This window comes from Acinonyx jubatus, chromosome A1 (genome assembly GCF_027475565.1).
Source record: "Acinonyx jubatus isolate Ajub_Pintada_27869175 chromosome A1, VMU_Ajub_asm_v1.0, whole genome shotgun sequence".
In the NCBI taxonomy this organism is placed as follows: domain Eukaryota; kingdom Metazoa; phylum Chordata; class Mammalia; order Carnivora; family Felidae; genus Acinonyx; species Acinonyx jubatus.
The window spans coordinates 195,287,950-195,309,184 of record NC_069380.1 but is presented as its reverse complement, the minus strand read 5'-3'; the positions used below and the strand labels follow the sequence as shown (position 1 = coordinate 195,309,184).

General features: G+C 47.2%; 1 protein-coding gene across 2 annotated transcripts in view; it reads right to left on the bottom strand.

Moving 5' to 3' along the window:
* Nucleotides 1-330: 330 nt before the first annotated feature.
* Nucleotides 331-21,235, bottom strand: part of HTR4 (5-hydroxytryptamine receptor 4) — a 174,750-nt gene continuing 153,845 nt past the window's right edge. For both annotated transcript variants that reach the window (XM_053200621.1, XM_053200624.1), the window contains one exon: nucleotides 331-1,817. In XM_053200621.1, the coding sequence (XP_053056596.1) occupies nucleotides 1,730-1,817 (88 nt within the window). In that variant the 3' untranslated portion in view covers nucleotides 331-1,729. The remainder of the gene's footprint in view (nucleotides 1,818-21,235) is intronic.

Sequence of the window (21,235 nt, the reverse complement as noted above, 5' to 3'; positions counted from 1 at the left end):
GGTCCCGTAAGTGGGGTGACCAGCCAGCCTACTTTACCTGGAACTGAGGGATCTCCTGGGATATGGGACTTGTAGTGCAAAAGCCAGGTGTCTAACCATCCTTCCCACCATATCTGGGCCCAAAGAAAAGAGGAATATCAGGTATGTTCTGCTTTCATGGATAAAATAGGTGATAAGGAGGCAATTGTGGGATCACTTAGGAAGGAAAGTAGGGTCAACAGACCAAGCACAAGGGCAAGGAGAACTGGTGAGGCTAGAAACTTCGGGCACACCTTTATCTTGTAAACTCCCTCCCGCCACCCCCACCCCCACTGCTGCCACCCCCACCCGCATTGCCTCTTCCTGGGCTGGGTCCCTAAGGACCGGCAGGGGATCCTTTCAATAGAATTGTTATCAGCAGTCAAAAGAAAGGCAAATGGAAAAAATTTGCCCTCCAGAGTCTCAATCTGGGGGGATAATTCACCCCAAGATAAAATGATTTGCTGGTAGCCTTGACATCAGGGTCATCATCTCTTTAGGAGCTTGGAGGAAGTGAGACACTGAAAAAGATGTAGAAAAATGTAGTCCCAGCAGCCTCCCAGGCAGGGGGGTCAGTGAGTTTTCCCAAGAAAGTAAGCTGGTCTGTGATTATGTCTTGACCCAAAGCGCCCAGCCCGAGACCAAGCACTGCCTCAGCACAGGGTCTTGAACGCCCCTAACAGGTGTCTTATTGGAGCAACTTTGTTTCCTTGCAAAATCTGAGTTGTAAGACCATCCTCAATCGGCATTCTTGGTAAAGGTGCAGTGCTTTTCCCCATTGTCATGGAAGGAAAGTGAATCAAGATTCATTCCACATGACCTCAAAGCCGGTATGCCAATGAGAAAATGTCATCTTGAAGCACACATATAAATTAGACCAGCTGTAAAGATGCCTTTGGGTAATGGATCCAAAATCAACACCTGAGCAGTTTCCAAATCTCTCCCCAAGAAAAAAGTAAAGAGGAATGTGCATGTCTCCCAACCAGAAAACATTGATGTTTCAATTGTCAGCACTTGAAACAGTGCTTCCAGACAGGCATCTTGGCATTGATACCAACTTGGCTTCATTACAAAAGCCTTGATTAATTCACCCACCAAAGCATGTCCAGAAGATGGTCACAGTGGAGAAGAAATTGGGAGCTGCTTAGCTTAGAGAGAAGACTTGAAAGAGTGGGTGGATGGCAATCAGTATCTTCCAATATCCAAGGGCTCTCGAGGGGAACAGGGAGCTAAACCGCATGGGCCCAGATGGAAGATAGAGCAGAGACAAGATTGCGTTCCAACAAAGGGGAAAACTTTCTTATAATTAAAACTTCCCTGTAATAGAAGGAACTGCATTAGGAGGTAGTGAGCTCCCATCCCTGAAGGTGTGCAAGCAGAGTTCTGACCAACGTCCAGGGATACTATGGATGATGCTACTCCTGTGTTGGATTGGAGGCCAGATCTGATGATGCCTGCTGGAAGAGGCTACTCTTGTGTTGGACTGGAGGCTGGATCTGAGGATGCCTGAAGTCCCTTCTCAGCTCTGAGATTCTCCATACTCTGGCTTTGGGGCCTGTCCAACACTGTGCTCCATGTACCTTCCCTGGGCCCTCAGCCCTACTGCTTCGTGCCTCACTGGTGGTGATGAGGGTCAGGAGAGATGCCAGGGTGTCCTGTTCATGCAGACACGAATGGGAATGAACGGCTTAGTCATGAGCCACGTTCTCAATCAGAAGCATGATTCCAAGGATTCTGGGTCATTGTGTATGGGCAATTTCTCAAGTTCCTGGTGGTGTCCACTGTGCAGAACTGTGTACCTAGGGAGGAAGGAAGGAAAGCATGAGAATTCAACAGGCATCCTTCAAAGGCACCAAAGAGAGTACTCTCACCACTGTGACTCCCTTTCTACTGCATGGTTCTGAGAGCATGGTGAGGTAGGGCTGGGCATGGGGGTACTTCAGTAGGCGGGAAGTCCAAAGAACTTCATCCAAAAGTGAGGAACTGGAGGCCTGGAGGAAATGACAGGCCCAGGATTACCTAAAGAGTGAGTGGCAGGTCTTGGACTGGAACCCAGTTTTCTTTCCTCCCAACAAAGCCTAAGTCTCTTGTTACTCATCAAAATGGACTCTGTGTGAATACGCCAAGTTTCCTCCACGAGGAAAGGTTCTGGATTAGAAGTATCAAAGCGCTGAGATTTGTAAACCACTCAGTCTGAAAGACACTATACCTGTTATTGTTTCTTTGATTCCTTTTGGTGACCTTTGGAAGAGTCAATCGGCTGATGAATCAAACAGCAGGCTGACTCTAAGCATCACGGTGAAATTTACACTGCCGTATCACACAGTTGCACACATCTGTTAATTGCCTTTAAATCAATCTCAATTGCAAGTGGGTCATATCATCGGTAACCCAGATCCCAGCCTCTGGCAGTTATTCTTATGAAATTTCCAGAGAGTTTCGGAGCACTACCACCACTTGCTTCCCTAAGGCCAACGTTAAGCCTATTCAGGGGGACAAATAAACACACCGGTCAGTCATTTGGCATATGCTGATGATCAACGTGGTGGTGGCTTCTGATGAATTGCATTAATTCTGAGTTTGCTTTGAATCGTAATAAATTGTGGCTGACCTGCACGGATGGACTGGTGCCGTACTAAACCCTCTCCGTGCATTACCTTATTCAATCTTCACAACAGAAGATAGTATTGCACTCGTTTTTCGGTTGAGCAAATGACACAGAGATCCAGTGACTTGCCCAAGAGAATAAAGGTAACATGTGAAGTGAAAGTCAATCAAATTTCTGTCTGTCTGATGCCAACCCCCACATTCTCACACAGCCCGTGGACCAGGTGTGAATTTAGAATAGTGGGTCCCCACCGGGACAATTTGGAGCCATTTTTCGTTGTCATGGCTGGGGCACCTAGTAGGTAGAGACCGAGGTGCTGCTACACGTTGTGCAACCCATAGCACAGTGTCCCGCAGCAGTTACCTGGCCCCAAATGTCAACAGTGCCAAGACTGAGAAACCCTGATCTAGAAGAAAAAGTCCTCTTAGCTGGCTAAAAAGCACATGTTAGCGGAGGGACACAGACAAGGTGAAAGCATGAGTCCGAGATCTCACAGAATTGTCCACTGTGGCTGCTGCTGGTCTTGAAAGTGAGTGGAGGGGATGCGGCTTGAAAACCACAAGCACCTGCTAGAGGAGTGTGGAGAAGAACAAAGTGGAAAAGACTACAGAAAGGAAGATCGTGCAGTCTTAATGAGGGTGAGCAGGGAGGGTCCGGGAGAGAGGTATGTGACTAGAGACTTCAGGGAAGTTAGTGTTCCAGCTACTGAGTCATTAATGCTCAGCCTAGAAACCACTCCTCTATGCTTGGCTTGGGAAGAATGCTGCAAACCGAGAATCAGTTTCCTACGCTGGCTCCAATCAGGCTTCTCCAGCAGGGGGCGCTTCAGGAGGATGGGGGCTGGAAACAAGGAAAAGGGCCGCCGCCCCTCCTGTGGCCACCATCCCCTTTCTCAGTCTTTCCAACTCCTGCATAACCGGCTTTGCGGCAGCGCCCGCAGAGACATGAGCCCCAGTGGGCCGGCGTCTCCTCCTTGGAGGTCGGTCTACATCTCTGTTCTGTGAGGTCCCTCCTCTGCGTTCCTATGTTTTGTGTGTTTGTTTGTTGGTTGCCTTGTTCTCTCAGCCCTAGAAGTTGCTTCGGACAGAGCTCACATCAGTGAGGAAGATGTGCACCAAGCACCATTTTCTATAATCACACACATTGTTCCATTTATATCCTTCGCTCTTCACAGCCCCGAGCGGTACCCGCTGTCCTCAAGCCCATTTTATGGATGAGACAACTGAGACTCAGAGAAGGTAAGCAATTGATACGAGGCCCCCAGGGTCCGCGAGGCCCACACTCTTCACCTGAAAGCACACTCCTGAACCCCTGCCCTATTTGCGGCCAATGGGTCGCTTTCACAGGCGATCCATGGCACCTCCTCCTACACCACGTTCACATGAAGAAAGTGTCCTGGTTGAAAAGCCAAACTGATACATCTGACCGTGTTAGCAAACGTGCTTTCAGGGAACACAGGCACGTGTCTGCGGCAGCCTTTCACACACCTCTCCTCGGTGTCTCTCGCGTGCTAATGAGCAAGTTGTTCAGGAATGACCAGAAAAGAGGTGTGGAACTGGAGTGGATACTCTGAGCGGAGATTCCCTTTATCCGGAGCATAGCTGGAAGCCAGCAGCTTGTATCAGACATGGGAGGAGGCAGGAGGGCATGCTCTCTAGTTACAACACATGGTGGGGGCTATCGTTTACCATGCTATGGTGGCTGGTACACACAGGATGGAGGAACTGGTCTGAGATCTCGGTGGCAGGACTCTAGGAGAGGCACTGGGTCTCCAATGGAGTCTGGCCTGCAGAGGTTGGGTGTGCATTCCTGGGCTTAGGTATGGGTCTTCACCTCGGTGTTTTTCACTTTCCTAGTAAATAGCAGGTATTTAAGCAGATCTGGGTTCACCTGAATGGCCACCTTATAAACTCACACCGCTTTGTGAATTCAGGTCATTTACATCAGGTCCACCCAGATGTCATGGTGACAGGGGCCAACTATATACAGTGTTTCTGAGGAGGACGCATGAGCTCCCAGCAGTCTATGAGCACATTCAGGGGGATCCACGCATCCTCGACTTGAGGAATACTGGGGAAAAGGAAACACACGATACCGCAGGCAAACAGAACAGCGTTCAAACCCTGACTCTACCATCGACTGGTTCTGTGACCCGGTCACTTAGATCAATTCCATCTACTCCACAGCTTCTTTGTGGTAATAACATCAACATCTATAACGGGCTTAGCAAAGGGCTCTACCCACAGAAGATCCACTGTTAAGGAAACCGAGGCTCAGAAAGTGTGACTTTCCCAGGGTCAGAGAGGTAGTTACATATGGAATGGTTAAGAATACAGACTCTTAATGCCTGGCTAAATCCTGGCTCTGACACTCACTAACTCTGTGAATTACTGCAAATGTTCTGGGTTGTTGCATGAGATGAGATAACGGACACAAAACGCTTATTAGAACGGTGACAGTCAAGTAATAAGCACTTTATAAATGTTTATTAGTACTGTTGCTACTTGATGTTGGACGTAGAACTTGAACCCAGTACTGGGTTGCCAATTCGGTGCAGAAATCCATCCTTTAGTAATTGATCAGACATTTGTTCACTTAGCAACTGATCACGGAGCTGAAAGAAACCTTCATGAAGACTTTATATTAGCTTCCTAGTGCTTTTGTACAAATTACCACCAACCATTACCACGCATCTGTCAGAGTGGCAAATGTCTGTCAGTTCTGTTTGCTGTAAGATCTTACTCGCCATTTTTGCAGCTGTGCTGATGGAAAGCAAACCCCAGAGGTGTGGGTGTACCTGGGCAGTTTCAAGTCCAGATGAAAAAACTCGCTGCCGTTTCCCAAGCAACAGCAAGGCAGGAGGCAGCTCCCTTCAAGCTGGGTTGCTTCCCCCCTTAGCATTAATTTACTCAAACATGATGGGAGCCACATTAGTTTTGGTAATTACCTGAGTCTACAATTCATTCACTGAGCAATTAGCCTCGCACTTAGAGCAGCCTGGATGCAATAATTAGCCGCATAATACTAGCCCCCTCTGCCTGCCCAGCCTAGCAGTATAAGGAAATGATTAGACTTTATTACACATTACCCCAGCCCTCCCCCACAAGGCAGTGCTCAGATGGGGTGCCTGCAAGATGTTTTAATTATTAAAATATAAGGTACATGGGTTTCAAGATATTCAACTCTAAAGCAGAGTTTCCCAAAGGCTGGAGCCCCATCACCTGGGAACAAAGACCTCATATTTGGTGTTTTCTTAATGTTGGGAGCAATGAGACCTTCAAATCGTAGGCATTTATTCATTCATCTACTTACTTATTTTTTTAATTTATTTTGAGAGAGAGAGAGAGAGAGACAGACAGACAGAAGCAGGACTCACCCGAAGCAGGGCTCGAGCTCACCTGAAGCGGAACTCGAACTCACGAACCATGATTTCGTGACCTGAGCTGAAGTCAGATGCTCAATTGACTGAGCCGCCCAGGCACCCCCGCCACTTATTGATTTAAGGACATACGCTGAACGTCCACCACAGCCCAGGAACCATACCATGCCCTGGAGACACGAGGGCGGTGAGGATATCTGCACAGTCCCTGTCCTCCCGGAGCTCACAGTGAGGTGCAGGAGCCCCACAGGTGGCTGCAAAGTCACAGCCACAAGGAGGTGTTGCAGTGGGAGGTATTTGGGCTTGCTATGAGAGCATGTCACGGGGAGACAGGCGAGGTTGTACGTCAGGGTAGCATGGCCCAGGAAACAGTGGAGACGAGGACTGAAGGGTGGGTAGGGGTTAAATGGGCAAGGGGAGGGGGAGGCTGGCAGGGGAGGGGGGAGGCCCACTGCCAGGGGAGCAGGTGGGCGCCACAAGAGCAGAACAGGCTGAGCGTGAGTCCAAGACGAGCACGAAGACTCGGGGAGGCTCCGCAGCCCGTGGACGTCTGTGCTCAGCCCACAGCAGTGGGAAGCTGGCCGCGGCTGTAAGCAGAGCAGGTGCAGGAGGACTTGATGTTTGCAAGAACAGTCTAGCTGTGGTGTATAGAATGGACTGGAATGAGTTTGGAGTGGGAACCCAGAGGTAAATTAGGAGGTATGTTAGCTTCCTAGTGCTTTTGTACAAATCACCACAAACTCATTGACTTAAAAGAATACTAATTAATTATCTTACTGTTCTGGCAGTCAGAAGCCCGAAATGGGTCTCGCTGGGCTAACATCAAAGTATGGGGTGAGCTGCGTTCTTTCTAGAGGCTCTAGAGGAGGATCCCATCCCTGGCCTTGGCGAAGGCTGCCTATGGGAACAGTGGGCCCACCAGACAATCCAGGATAATCTCCCCATCTCAAGATGCAGAACTCAATCACATCTACAGAGTGCCTTCTGCCACGCAAGGTAATATATTCCCAGGATTTGGGGGTGAAGAGGTAGTCCTCCTTGGACAGCCATTATTTTATATGCCACAGATGATTTTCAAGGTGTCCAGGGGTGTTGGTGGCTCAGAGCTGCAGGATGGGGCCAGTGGGGGTGTTGAGAAGTCAGATTCGGTATATATCTTGAAGGCAGAGCTGACAGGATCCGCTGATGCACGGGACGTGGTGGTGACAGGGACATTTGAGGCACAGCACGGGTGAGGCAAAAGGTATGGAGGCAGGACAGAGTGGTCTGCTTTGTTTGAGGAATGGTGGATGTTCTAAGAATATATCCCACGGGGTGAGGTGGGGGTGCTGGGAAACGAGGCTTAAGAGGAAGTTGAGGTAGCATTATTGGGGGTCTTAAAAGCTGGGCTGAGGAGGTTGGGCTGAATCCTTAGGTGATGGAGACTGAAATGAACACGGGCTTCACCATGGGAAATGGGACGGATGATCAGCCATGGAGACCAGTGTGGAAGCCCTTTCCTCTGGGAAAGACGAGGTCATGGGCAAGGACAGTAGCAGTGAAAGGAGAGAGAGGATCTTGCAAAGAGCAATGGGAAGGACGTCACCATGGATTGCACGTGAGGACCCACTGAGAAGAGTCCCTAGCGAGCCTGAGTTTAGACTGGGCAACGAAGCAGGCGCCGATGCCGCTAATGAGGACGCCCCGACCACCCGAGCCTTCTCTTCTCCGGTAGAGACCCCTCCGGTTCCTCAACACTCCTCACGGATCAGGGTTTCTACTCTCCCCGGCTCCTTGGTTGCTCCACTCTGGACTAGCTTATCTTTGTCACTTGAAAACAGATATCAGAGGGGACTAAGGGACCTTGGCCTCAGGCCCTCCCTCCCCTTGGTTATCAGTGGAGTCAGGATCAAAAGCCACATTTATGGCCCAGGTGTCCATATTTATAACTGTTCCCAAACGGGGAGTGTTTCCCCCTCGTGGCCCCCCACCCCATACCGTCAGGGGCTCACAACCTCCTAAATGCACTTCCTCACCCTAGGACCAGCTGTGGCAGCAGCCCCTGTCTCCCACAATCTGGGGGATGATCCCCATCCCTGCAGCGGGCTGTCCCTGGTCAGAGCGGAGGCCAACGCTAGAGCGCTCCCCTCCCATCTCCAGGGAAGATGTGACTGGGGACGGCAAGATGCTGTCAGGCTCTTACTGTCTGAGCTGACAACAGGTACTGCCTGGGGGAGGCAGGTGTGGCCCACAGAAGCAGAGGAAGGTGGTCCGCGAAGAGAAAAGAATGAAGTCGATGTGCAGTGCACGGCAGGCCGGAGACGATGGCCTTGGAGAGACGGAAAGAGGAGTGCTAATCCCTGCAAGCATCCCATTCCTTGTTTGAGCCCCAGCGAAGGCTGGTCAACTTCCTGCTCTGGAGACCTGTGACGTGTCCCTGTATCTTTCCGATAGATCTCTCTTCATTTGTCTTCAGGAGGCGTGAGTGGATTTACAGCCTGTGGTAGACCCTCGGAATCCCATGATTTTAAAGCACGTGCTTCTTTCTTTCTGACAGAGCACATCTCTTAGTAGAGGCAAAAACGCTAGATGCATTGCAGTGAAGGGCGTGGCCTGTGATCTTCTCCTGGTTGATAGGACCTGATGGTCTGTTAGGAGAGTCTGCTGAAAAATGTTTCTCTCCTGAATGAAAGACAAGTACAAGGAGAGTCTGCCTTATCTTCTAGCATTTGGTTATGGTCATGGTTTGGGGAGGAGGATGCAATGTTTGGAGCTGTTGTAGCTATTTTGTGACTGTGAGGAAATCATCCTAAAATGAAAGCTATCGGGTTGAGAATGGTAGAGTAGAAAGATAAAAAGCATCTGGGTCCTGTATGCTGTTGTCAAATCAATGGATTAACCAACCCTGAAACTACCCAACTCTGGACTTTCTAGCTTGTAAAGGATAAATGACCTGCTCGCTTAAGTTGATTTTAGTCAGGCATTCTAGAATGTCCTTGCAGGCCAAAGTGTTCTAAATGATGTAATGTCCACGCTGCCTGTCTTCCATGTCTATAGTCACTTCCCACATTCTGCCACATTCAAATCCTACCCACCCTTAAAGACCCAGTTCAATATCCAAAACCTTCCTTCCGGAAGCTTTCTACACCATCCATCAGCATTTATTGTCTGTAGGAATACAAATTATCTGATGGTGTCTGATTGGACATATGTCTGGCCTCCTGACACTCGTGAAAGGGAGGGTCTATATCTTATGATAAGAAGCAACAGTCTTTCAGCCCTCTGTACCAGACCCTGCACTAAGTGAGTTTAAAATATTGTTGTATTTAATGCTTACAATGACTACGATGTCAGCGCTATTATTTTATATATCTCCACTCCACGGATGAGAAAACTGAAACTCAGGGAGCTTAAGATTGGCCACAGGTCACTCAGCCAACAATGCACAAAGCCAGGATTCAAATCCACACGTGTTAGAATCCTGAGCCCTTTTTAATATTTGCTATATACCTCACAACACCTCACGGAGCGGGCAGAACATCATGAAATCGATAGAAATGGGACGGAATGAATGGGCTATAGAAGGAGACCGTCCTCCCCAACGTTGCCTGGCATTTGTATTGATTACAAAGCATGCCGGCAACTATTCTGTCCCTGATCCTCACGGTGGCCCCGTGTGTTGCACCACATTTGTGATGCTGCTTTCCTTTTTTTTTTTTTTTAATTTTTTTTTTTTTAACATTTATTTATTTTTGAGACAGAGAGACACAGCATGAGCAGGGGAGGGTCAGAGAGAGAGGGAGACACAGAATCCAAAACAGGCTCCAGGCTCTGAGCTGTCAGCCCAGAGCCCGATGCGGGGCTCGAACTCACAGACTGCGAGATCATGACCTGAGCTGAAGTCGGACACCCAACAGACTGAGCCACCCAGGCGCCCCTCCATTTTTTTTTTTTAATGTTCAGTGCCATAGCTTCTGGGAGAGGGGGGATTCCCCTCCCCATTTGGACACAGACCTGCTGTGGGTAGTTCTGGTTCTCAATCTATGGGAAGGACACTGAGAAAGCCCCCTTGGCATGAAAATCACCACATGGGCTGGGGTCGTTCCCATGGAAACACCCCGGGCAGAGGAGCTGGGAATCTGAAGACGAAAACGGGTATTTTCCAGCTGGTAGAGGACAGAAGGTGTTATGGACTAAATGTGTCCCAACCCCAACATGATAGCATTTGGAGGTGGAGATAATTAGGTTTAGATGAGGTCACGAGAGTGGGGCCACCATGATGGGGTTAGTGCCCTCATAAGAGGGACAGGGACCAGAGTACTTCCTCTCCTTCCCTCTCCCCCTCTCTCTCCCTCTCCCTACCCTCTCTCTGCCATGGGAGGACTCGTAAGAAAACAGCTGCCTGCAAGACAGGAAGAGGATTCTCGCTGGGAAATGAAACTGCTGGCACCTTGATCTAGAACTTCCCACCCCCCAAAACCATGAGGAAAGAGTGTTGCGTAAGCCACCCAATCTGTGCTATTTTGTTACAGCAGCCTGAGCAGACTAGTACAGATCTCACGGAGCCAACGAAAGAATGCGCATAGAGGGACAAAGAAACAGGACCGGTTGAAGAGATATGACCTTTTGCCTTTAAGTCATTAATTCAGAAAAACCTGAGGCCTCAGGAGAAAATGAACTACCAGAGGGGCGCAAACTACCGTGTGCTTCTGTGAATCTTTTACTAACAACGCTTCATTTATCCCTGGTCTCCGGGGACCTTAACTATCCAGAGACCTGACTGAGCAGCTTTTATTTGTTTGTTTGTTCTTTTTAAGGGCTTCTGAATCCTCAGCATAGTTATCACAAATGTGTGGACTTTTCTTAGTCTTCCTTGGTTTTTCACTCAGAGAATATTTAAACTCAGTTTGTATGTAACTCTAGAAAGCTTCTCCCATACAGGGCAGAGCAGAGCTTGGGGGACTGGGGTGGGATTCGCTATGTGAGCGGCGGCAGACCGACTGCATGACAAAACAGTGGATGTGTGCAACGAAAAAAGAAACATAAGAAAGTCGACAGACGTCAACACAGCACAACCCGCAGGGGCCATTTAGTGCAGAGGAAAACGTTTCAATCGTCTCTCTAGGCCATTAGTGTAGTAGGCTAATGTAATAAAGGAGAGTCAAAATCACAACTTTGAATAAAGTGGCTCAAAATTGATACTGGGGGAATCCAAATAAAGTCTGTGGTTCAGTTGAGAGTATTGGGAAGATGCTAATTTCCCAGCTCTGATGAACGCTCTACGGTTATATAAAACGCTAGCATTAGGGGAAGCTGCGTGAGAGGTATATGGGAGTGCTCTGGACTATTCTATGGATATAAATGTGTTTCCAAATAAAATGTTAATAAAGTACTACCAAAAAGCCCTCTCATCCTGATTTAGTGACAATCATTTGTTTAGGAAAGATGAAGGAGTTCACCACTTGCAGCCAAGGGGATGCAGGATGAATGTGGACCTGGGATGACAGAACCTCCCAGGACCGTGATTTCATGGGCTGAACCCAGCTCTGTCGGGTGTTCCTCTCCCGCCGGCCTTGGGAAGGCTGTGCTCCCAGAACGGGGAAGAAGCTCCAACCAAAATTAAAAAATGAAAGGATATAAAATGAAATAAAACCCCCAAACCATATATTATCTTTGGCCTTCAGATCCATAGCAATCAAGGTCCAGGAGGAACTCCGGGCTCAGTGGAAGACAGAAGAAATAAGCAGAGACCAAGGCCATCTTGGAGGAGGAAGTGAACAGAGAGACACAGAGACAGACTCACAACACACACAGTGACAGACTTACAGAGCACATTAGACAGGAACTGGTCTATGGCAGGAGAGCAGGAGGAAGCTGGAGACAGAGCAACAGCCACTTTTAGTGGAAACAGAAAACGGCCACAGATGAGGGAGAGCCAAGCAGAAGTCGCAGAGGAAGAAGAGAAAACACAGAAGTTAGTGGACTGGTTGGTGATCTTAGCCTCAAGGAGAATTCTAGTAGCCTCGAAGTGCCCTTAGGGGAGGATAAAGAGGGGAGCATAATTACTGCACAAGCTGGTTATGTCCCACTGTTTGTCTAAAAGGCACTTTTACAGCTGGCACCTCATGTGGGTCTCATGACAGCCTGGGAGGGTCACTATGCTGTCACTGGGAGGGTCACTATGCTGGGAGGGTCCTCAGTTTACCAAAGTAAGGACACTGGCACAGAGAGGTAAGTTACCCAGGTAAGGTACCCAACTAGTTAATAGCTAAGACAGACTGAAAGCCAAGTGTTCTGAGTTACCTTTCATGGTGCCGTGGCTAAGGGATGTGCAGAAATGCTCCTCCTTGCCTTCCTCCTCCTCCTCATTGGCTGCCATTTATTGAGCACCTACGTGGGCCGGATCTCATCCTGCACCCTTTACGTGAATGACCCCGTGTGATATTCCCCACAACCTTGGGAGGCAGACAGTACAACCCCTATTTTCTGACGAGGAGCCTGACACTTAGATGCACTGTGACCAAGACACTCTGGCTCGTAGGATGGCCAATGTGACTGACCCCAAGGCCCTCTGACTCATTAGCCCTTGCTTCCAAAATCCTGGGTTGCCTGGGTCCCCACCCCTCAGTCAGATTCGGGGCCAGGGAAGCAATGAGGTTCTTTTTGCAATTGAACTCTGGGTCCCATCCCAAGAAGGAAGAGCCATCCATGGCTCCCTCCTGGTTCCCAGAGACATCCCAAAGCTGGGTACTGGGAAACCCCGTGCAAATATCTAATCCCCGTCAGGGCTCTAGGCTCTAAAAGGCTCTCTCGACTTTATCCGCATCTTCCCTTAGCAAACATCACATTCCACTTCTAATGAGACAGTAGGCCAAGGAGAAACCAGGGTCCTGCAATTAGGATTTTTAAGGGCAATCTGATTAAAATAATTCACCATAAGTTTAAAAAAAGCACAGAACATACCCTCTTGGGCTCTCTTGTCTCTTCTTTAGCTCATCTCCTGTGATTGTCTATGATGAAGAATCTTTGACAATACGGTTGCGTATATATGGCCACTGCCTCCATACAGGTGTCTCTGACCATCTCAATACGGTAATCCCTTTCCTTCTTGTGAAAAAACCTCGCACTTCCTGCTTCTGTAATTTATTTGACAGTATAATCTGCCCTCTGACAGCCCTTGATGTAGCTTATTATTAAGTGCAACCTGTACGTGCATTTAAGTGGAATGTTTCTAGATAAATTGCAAGCCTTATGGGGAGAGAAACCACAACTCATTTCTCTAGCACCGTCCAGCATTTTACTGACCATTATTAACCAGGCACTGCTGGTTGAGAGGCAAACGTCCAGAATTCTAATTTCAGTTCCACTAATTAGTGGCATCTCAACCTTAGACCTCCCTAGGCCTCAATTCCCTCATCTGTAACATAGAAATAAGCAAAGCACCTCGCTGAGCAAATTACGATGAGTGGTAACTGAAGGGGCGCATGCCCCTTGTGCGCTCCTCGCGCCCGGCATGGCGCGCCTTAAACATTAGCCGGCGCTACTCGAGGCAAACTTTAAGCGAACGACGTGATTAAATGGTAACTCGGACCCCCAACTTTTTCTTCCTTCAACTGGTTCTCTCTAGCCCTTCGTTAGTGCAATCACGTGCCTTGGTATCTTGCACTGACAAAGCTCCCTAAACGTTTACCGGCGGAATATATGGAATATTCTGTGAAATTCTTCAATGTCAATAAGGCAGATGCTGCCATGAAAATTTAAGAAACCCAGAAACGTTCGTTGGGCCATCAGCAATCAGCTGAAGACTTAAGTGTCTGGGTAGCTGTTGGCCAGACATGCTTTCCCGGAAATCAGACCATCAGAACCCAGCGGCTCACACACTGGAAGCCATGGTGCATTTTAAGCAAGAGCAGTTGATACTCCTCCTTCACTCTGGGTCTTCCAGCCACAATGCTGTGCTTCCAAATATTGGTGTAGGGCTGGGATTACACAAAAGGACAAGAGAACCGTGAACTATTGCAAATAACTAATATTTGAGGTGTGTGTGTACATATATTGTGTATATATACATCTATATATCCTCAATAATTAAATTTTAACTACTCTTACACATTTATTCATAACTTTTCCTTTTTTTAAGTGCAAGCGACAACATTGCTTTTCTTGGATATAACCCTTAATGAGTCCAGTGAGTGAACTTTCGAGAGTGCAACGTGTAGGTAAGTTTATAGACGTATCTGAACATATTGAGCCAATTCTGGCCAAACACAAACAAACAAACCAAAAAAACCAAACCCCAAACCCCAAACCAAAACCTTTCCTTGTGAAAAATCTCAGAATAGAATAGAATTCTTACAAGCACTTTTAATGTGAGATAAAAATTTAGATTTTCAGAAATTTTGGAATTTGTTTACTGAAGACCTTATCAACTGCCCCTGTCCACGTCAACCTTGCTGACGTGGTATGGTCTTCCTGTGACCTCTTGCTGTTTGCCATTTTCACTAGATGGAGGGATCACATAAAACCACGTCCACTTGAATCCGTGTTTTTATGTACAGAGATTGTTCCTTACATTTGTATTGCAGACCAATGTCTTACAAAGCCCTTTGACATCCATCGTTTTATTTTTTATTCACCCCAGACCCATGAGGTTGTGTGAAGATGTGAAGGAAGAAGAAGTCACACACCCCCTTCCTCTGCCCAGACAGGGTGGGAGACTTTATTATTTTTTTTTAATTTTTTTAAAAAGTATTTTTATTTATTTTTGAGAGACAGAGAGAGGCAGAGTGTGAGCAGGGGAGGGGCAGAGAGAGAGAGAAAGACCCAGAATCTGAAGAGGCTCCGGGCTCTGAGCTGGCAGCACAGAGCCCGACGCAGGGCTCGAACTCTCGGACCGTGAGATCGTGACCTGAGCCGAAGTCAGACGCTTAACCGACTGAGTCACCCAGGTGCCCCCAGGGTGGGAGACTTTAGATGATCACACTAGACTATGCTAATTGGTCAGTCTTACCTTTCTTAAGTCCAAGCATGTTGGGTCCAGACAGGGCATTAGCCTGGCAGCCTGGGACAGACCCAGGAAGGAACACAATGTGAGCTGCTATTTGGATGGTGATGTGACGGAGTAGGGATTGGTTGGTGGTTAGCCAGCTGCCTGGCAGTAGGTGTTAGGACACTCAAAGCCAAGAAGACAAGGCTTGGTGGCAGGCAGAGTAAAGAGGCCTGGCAGGGAGCTGGGATCCTGGAATAATGACTCAGGGTGCTTTACAACACCTGGATAGCTCCCACAACCTGCTGTGACATTCTAAGAACCCTGGCCTTTTCTGATTAGCTCCACTCCTGTTACCCTTAGAGGAACTCTGTTACTTAAAAGGCTCTTCTGCACAAATATTGAGTTAATACCTTAAAATCATTGCCATAGACTCATAAGGGAAGACTGCATCTGGCTCAACATAGGGACCCCCAGGGCTGACTTCCCCGGGCAGGGAGGTCATATTGTCCTCGTCCTCAGACTGACAGTTCTAGGTCTCCTGGACAACGGGTGCAGAGGAAGTCACCCAGCTCTTTCTAAAGCAAGGCTGACTGCCACAATCAGAGGCAGATTGTTGGCTTTCGCTGGTGTGGCAACTCCTTCTCTACAAAACGCACTTCCAGTTACTCTGCCCTATGTATCAGGGGCAATGCTGAAGCGTCTTAAGAGTCACTTTCATGGGGGCGCCTGGATGGCTCAGTCGGTTAAGCGTCCGACTTCGGCTCAGGTCATGATCTCGCGGTTCGCGAGTTCGCACCCCGCATTGGGCTCTGTGCTGACAGCTCAGAGCCTGGAGCCTGCTTGGGATTCTGCATCCCCTCGCTCTCTCTCTGCCCCTTCCCGGCTCACGCTCTGTCTCTCTCTGTCTCAAAAATAAATAGTCACTAAAAAATTTTTTTTAAAAAGTCATTTTCATGACTCTTGCAGAGACAGTATCAGGAAGCACAACTCTACACGCTGTCCAACAAGAGTCTATTTGAATCTACTGCCTTAAAGAGAATCTGAGCCATGGCTGATTTACAACTAAAGTTGGTCAGAAATGACAGAGACTCTTCTCATGAACGAACTTTGAAATGTTACCTATTTTTATAGTTACGAACTCACTCTAACGCCGCTATGGGCCTCACAACCTGCTTTAAACCCCGCTTTGAGTGTGCACTTTGCTCAAATGCGCTTTGGCCTCTGGCCAAAACTAAATAAAATACGGCTCCAATCTGACCGCACCAGCTCTGTTGTCAAAAATGTCCTGGCTCATCTCGCACTTCCTCACGGCAGGGTATTACCGCTGGTCCCTCGCGGCAGACTGAAGTCTGGCACATTCTGAAGCCATCTCTGTCCTGGATGGAACCGTTAGGAGGGTGTTGGCTGCTGCTGCTGAATTTCACTCTCTGCAGCACCAACAATGAGGTCCTGCCGGGCGGGGGGGGGGGGGTTTGTGTTCGTTTGGTCAGGGCTTTTTCCATTAGGCTTGGTCATCGGCAGTTGGCTGGTTACATACGCAGTCCTAAGATCAAATGGCTGGAATCCAATTATCCCAGCTTCCTGTCTGCACAGTCCCGCCAGGGAAGAACACAGTCCTGTTTGCCTGTCTTGTCAGGCTCCCAGGATTCAAAGTATATCATTTGGAGAAAATCAACAAACAACAGACCGTCAGATGTTTTAAGGGAGAATGAATGTGGCGTGGAAAGAGGAAGGGCCGGTCCAGGATGCAAAAAGCTACCTGATCCTTATTCTGCCTCCTCCCGGCTCAGTTCCATCCTTTTGCTTCTCTGAGCTTCTCATTTGTTAGAGGGGGATCATAACACTGACCACTGGGTTGTTGGGAGCTTCTGGTAAGATGATGTATGTAAGAGAGCTTTGAAAATTCTAACGGTGAAGGTGATGGTAGTAACGAGGTGAGCCGACATTTATCGAGGGTCTACTGTGAGAAGGGCACCGTGCTAGGTCTCTAAGAGACGCTGTCTCATTTAATACCTGCAAACATCTCTTGGAGAGTTGGTGATGACAGTAATGATTTCAATAGCAATGGCTAACATTTCTGAAGTGTTTATCATGGACCAGCCTCCAGTCTCAGCTTAGTATTCATATTAACACGTGTAATCCTTGCCTCGTGTGCAGTAAGTACTATTATCATCCTTTCCTGACGTGAGGAAAATTAGAGACAGAAGCTGACTAATTTGCTCAAGATCATGCTCCAGTAAGAGGCCACAAGGAATCAAACACAGGCATCCTAATTCTAGAACAGGAGTCGTCAACTTTTTCTATGCAGGGCTACATGCGAGTATTTTAGGTCATTTCAGTATTACGGGGCTGACTTCCTTGGGCAGGGACATCATATCCTCTTCAAACAGCCTCTGTTGCTTATCCCTCTTCTCCTTTTCTTTTTCCTTTTTTTGTTTCCTGTCTAGTTTTTTGTTGTTGATTTTTGCTTGTTTTTATACCCTTTGCAAATGTAAACCCCATTCTTAGCTCAAGCGTCGTGCAGAAATAAGCCGATGGCTGGATTTGGCCCACGGTACTCTTGGCTGACCCTTGCTTTAGAAATAATTTTACTTTTACAAGTGCAAAAACTAAAGCTCACGTCTTTAAGTTACTGAAGTTAGGAAGCTAATCTAAGTTTGTCTGCCCCCAGAAACTGTCAACAGCTTTCACGTGTGCTATTAAAAGTAAGGTACTATTACTGAGTTAGGGATGCTGTACTTATCCCAATTTCCAAACAGAACAGGCTTTTGGGGGCGCCTGGGTGGCTCAGTCAGTCACATGTCCCGACTTTGGCTCAGGTCATGATCTCGTGGTTCGTGAGTTTGAACCCCGCATTAGGCTCTGTGCGGACAGCTCAGAGCCTGGAGCCTGCTTTGGATTCTCAATCTCTCTCTCTCTCTCTCTCTGCCCCTCCCCTACTCACGTGCTGTCTCTATCTCTCAAAAATAAATAAACCAAAAAAACATGAAAAACATTTTTTAAAAAAGAGAACAGGCTTTTTTTCCCTCTTGGAACAGACTTGGGGACATGCCAGCAGTCAGAGATGTAGCAGACCCAGAGCCTAGCACAGTGCCTGACATACAAATTGCCACTGAGTGAAATCATTCTGATTTCCAACTGGATTCGGCAACTCACCAAGATCTCAGCCATTTTCTCAGACTCTTCCAGACCTTGCACTGGAGTCTGTAAGTGAAGGCAGTGACATATTCCTTTATCTAGCTCTTGGGGAATCTGTAACAATTTATGAGATAACTGCCACAGAACTACTTGGGGGAAAGAAAGATGTTACAAGAAGAAATACGATTTTTACAACAAATTGCTGTATAGACAGCAATGGCACTGGAGGTTGTATGTGAAATAAATACCTCACTGACTGGAGGCAGGACAGGGGAAAAGACTGTGACTTCATCAATATCATCGTATCCACCAATATAACCTCCCATTAAACAGGGATTTTCGCTTTAACCTTGGGTTTCTCCCTCAGAGAATAAATGAGCTTCTTGGGAACGTATCTAAAAATCTGTGCATACGTCCAGATTTTTAGGGGAAAGGCCATAGATTTTACTTGGCTCTCAAAGAGTTTTATTATGCCTTCAATGTTAGAACTACCATAAATTTTTGCAGTGTGGCTTACACGTGACGAGGGAAAGGGAAAGATGAAACGTTGTGGTATATAGTGATCAGTAGTAGGTTTTCCAGAATCCCTTGTCAGTATGATGCTTCATTAAGTTCTCAAGATACCCACTTGGGGTCCTACCCTAAGCAACTCGCCAGTTCCCCACTGGCACTGGTGTCTGGGTCTGCACATCCATCCAGAAGATTAATCACCAGTCCAGGCTGGCTGCAGTGACCAGCACTCAGAAAAGCCAGCAGGATAGAGCAGGCCCAGTAGGACAAGAGTCTCTTCCATTTTCTATTCAGCCCCACAGTGGGGCCCACAGAGACTGCCATGACAAGCCCTGAGGCTTTTTCCCCCATTAGTAGCACCCAGCAGAACGCTTTGTATTGTTTACAAATACAATAATTGTACAAATTGTATTGTACAAATACAATAATCCTAAAGATTATTGCTGGTGGTGGTTTTACACCGAGATGGCTGTTTTGTTTGTGGGACTGACAGCATCCTTCCTGGGAGACGGTGGTTGTAGCCCCAGGGAATTAGGTACTGTGGACCAAGACCAGCCTAACCCCCTGAGGCTTCACAGACAAGGCTTCCCCGTGAACTAGGCCTTGGCTTTGACTGATAAGTGGTGGGAGAAAAGCACAGTGGGTTGCAGCAGAGCAGTGAACAGCCACATCTGGGCCTGACTGTCGGAGAAGGCCGTGGGCCTTGGCCCATTTGTACTCGTTCTGCCCAAGGTGGGCACCGTGTTGTGGGCACAGATGACATATTGGTGAGCAACTGTGAACCACTTTGAGTTTTTCAGAAATGTTGCTGAATAGGGCACATTTTCAGCAGATGGAAAATTGGGGAGGATGTTGCTTTATTGTTTTATGTTTGTTAGTTATCGTGTATATATGTGTTATTTAAAAACTATATTGACCTAGACAGATGCAAAGGGAAAAGAATCAGAATATAGTGTAGTTACCTAGTACGAGATAATGGGGAGTGAGCTCTGAGAAGTAGCAGCAACACTAAAGAGAAAAGACTAGATAATAATTAAGATAATAATTAATAATAATGATGATGATACTTAGCATTTGTTGCCCCATCCTATACATTTTAGCGTACAGTTTCTTCATTAAGATCACTGGACTTAACACTTTTCCCCTGGCTTTATAGTTTTGGGGACCATTACCTTTTCCCACCTAGTAACATGGAAGCCATCAAAGGCCAATGAACAAAATTGATTTATTTCTCTCCCCTCTAGAAGCACAAAAACCTTTTGTCAAGTGAATGAAAAATATGTGGCATCTGTCAAATAGCCTGGGACACTTGTTTCATGAGAAACTTGAGGTTCAGAGGGGTAAGTGGCTTGCCAGAAGTCACTCAGCTGGTGGCAGAATTCCAGGTGAAATCAGAATCCATGTTCTTGTTCCATCGCACAGGCGACCGCAAGTGAAACCATCAGCAGCAATAGGAAGGTTTGAATAGCAAATAAATGCCAGGAAATTAGAAAATAAATAGAGACTGCTCTCCACTGAGAAAGCTACTATTAGATGAGACAGAATTCTGGAATGACTTTGGCCTTTTACTTTTATAAGCTCAATGTTTCCGGAAGGCTCTGTGTTGAGGAGAGGAGATGCAGTAATGAGGTTGACCCTGATAAGATTCCCCTTTCCTGGTTCCTTCCATTGACTCATATCCCCTGGACCAACTGCCCACTCACTGGCTGGCTGGGAAAAGAGGTCCCACCAGAAATGGCGTCTTGGCTCAACCAGCCAGGGGTTTTCACTTGAAATGATAAAGCCCTGTGGCTCAACTTCCCTTTCACAAAAGCCTTGGTAATGGATGATTCACAGTCTCGTCCGTGGCAAGTTCCTGAGGATGATAAAGAGATATTGCTACAGGCTTTGGAGGAAGAAAGTGGGGTGAAGAGGGGGATGGTCTGTGTTCTGGCCGAGAATTTCATCATTAAGCAATGGCATACGGGCCCCCAGCTGGACCCGGTTGACAAGAAGACCATATCCTAAAGATTACCATGCTAATTCAGGGGACCAAGGCTGGAATGAAATGACATAACCCCCTAATGTCATTGAATACTGAGAAAGACTCAATTGAAATGAAATTATCTGGTCTCAACCAAGTTTTTTTTAAAAAACACAATAATGTCTGACCTTTCATCCAAGGCTCCAGACCAATTTAAACAACCATCCATCCAGGCTACAGGTTACCCACACACGTTACAAAATATCTCCTAATTTCAGAGGAAGTATCTCTTTAAATCCGATGGCCTTGCTTCTGTCCCTTTCCTTCTACACAGGCAGGAAAACAGAGTAATGATTCTCAAGATAGGCAAATCTGGGTTTGTATCCTGGCTCTGCTCATTATTACTTGTCCGACCTTGGTTCCAGAATTTAGTGTCTTTAAGCCTCATTTTACTTATCCATAAAATGGGGATCATCATATAAAATAACCATGAAAGTATTAATAAAAACTGCCAGTTATCTGCTTGGTGCTGTTCTAATTGCTACCATAGACACAGTCTGATTTAAATTACACAACCTCATAAGTTAGGTAACATTAACACCTCTATTTTACTCATGAGGCTGAAACTCAGAGAAGTTAATTAACTTGCCC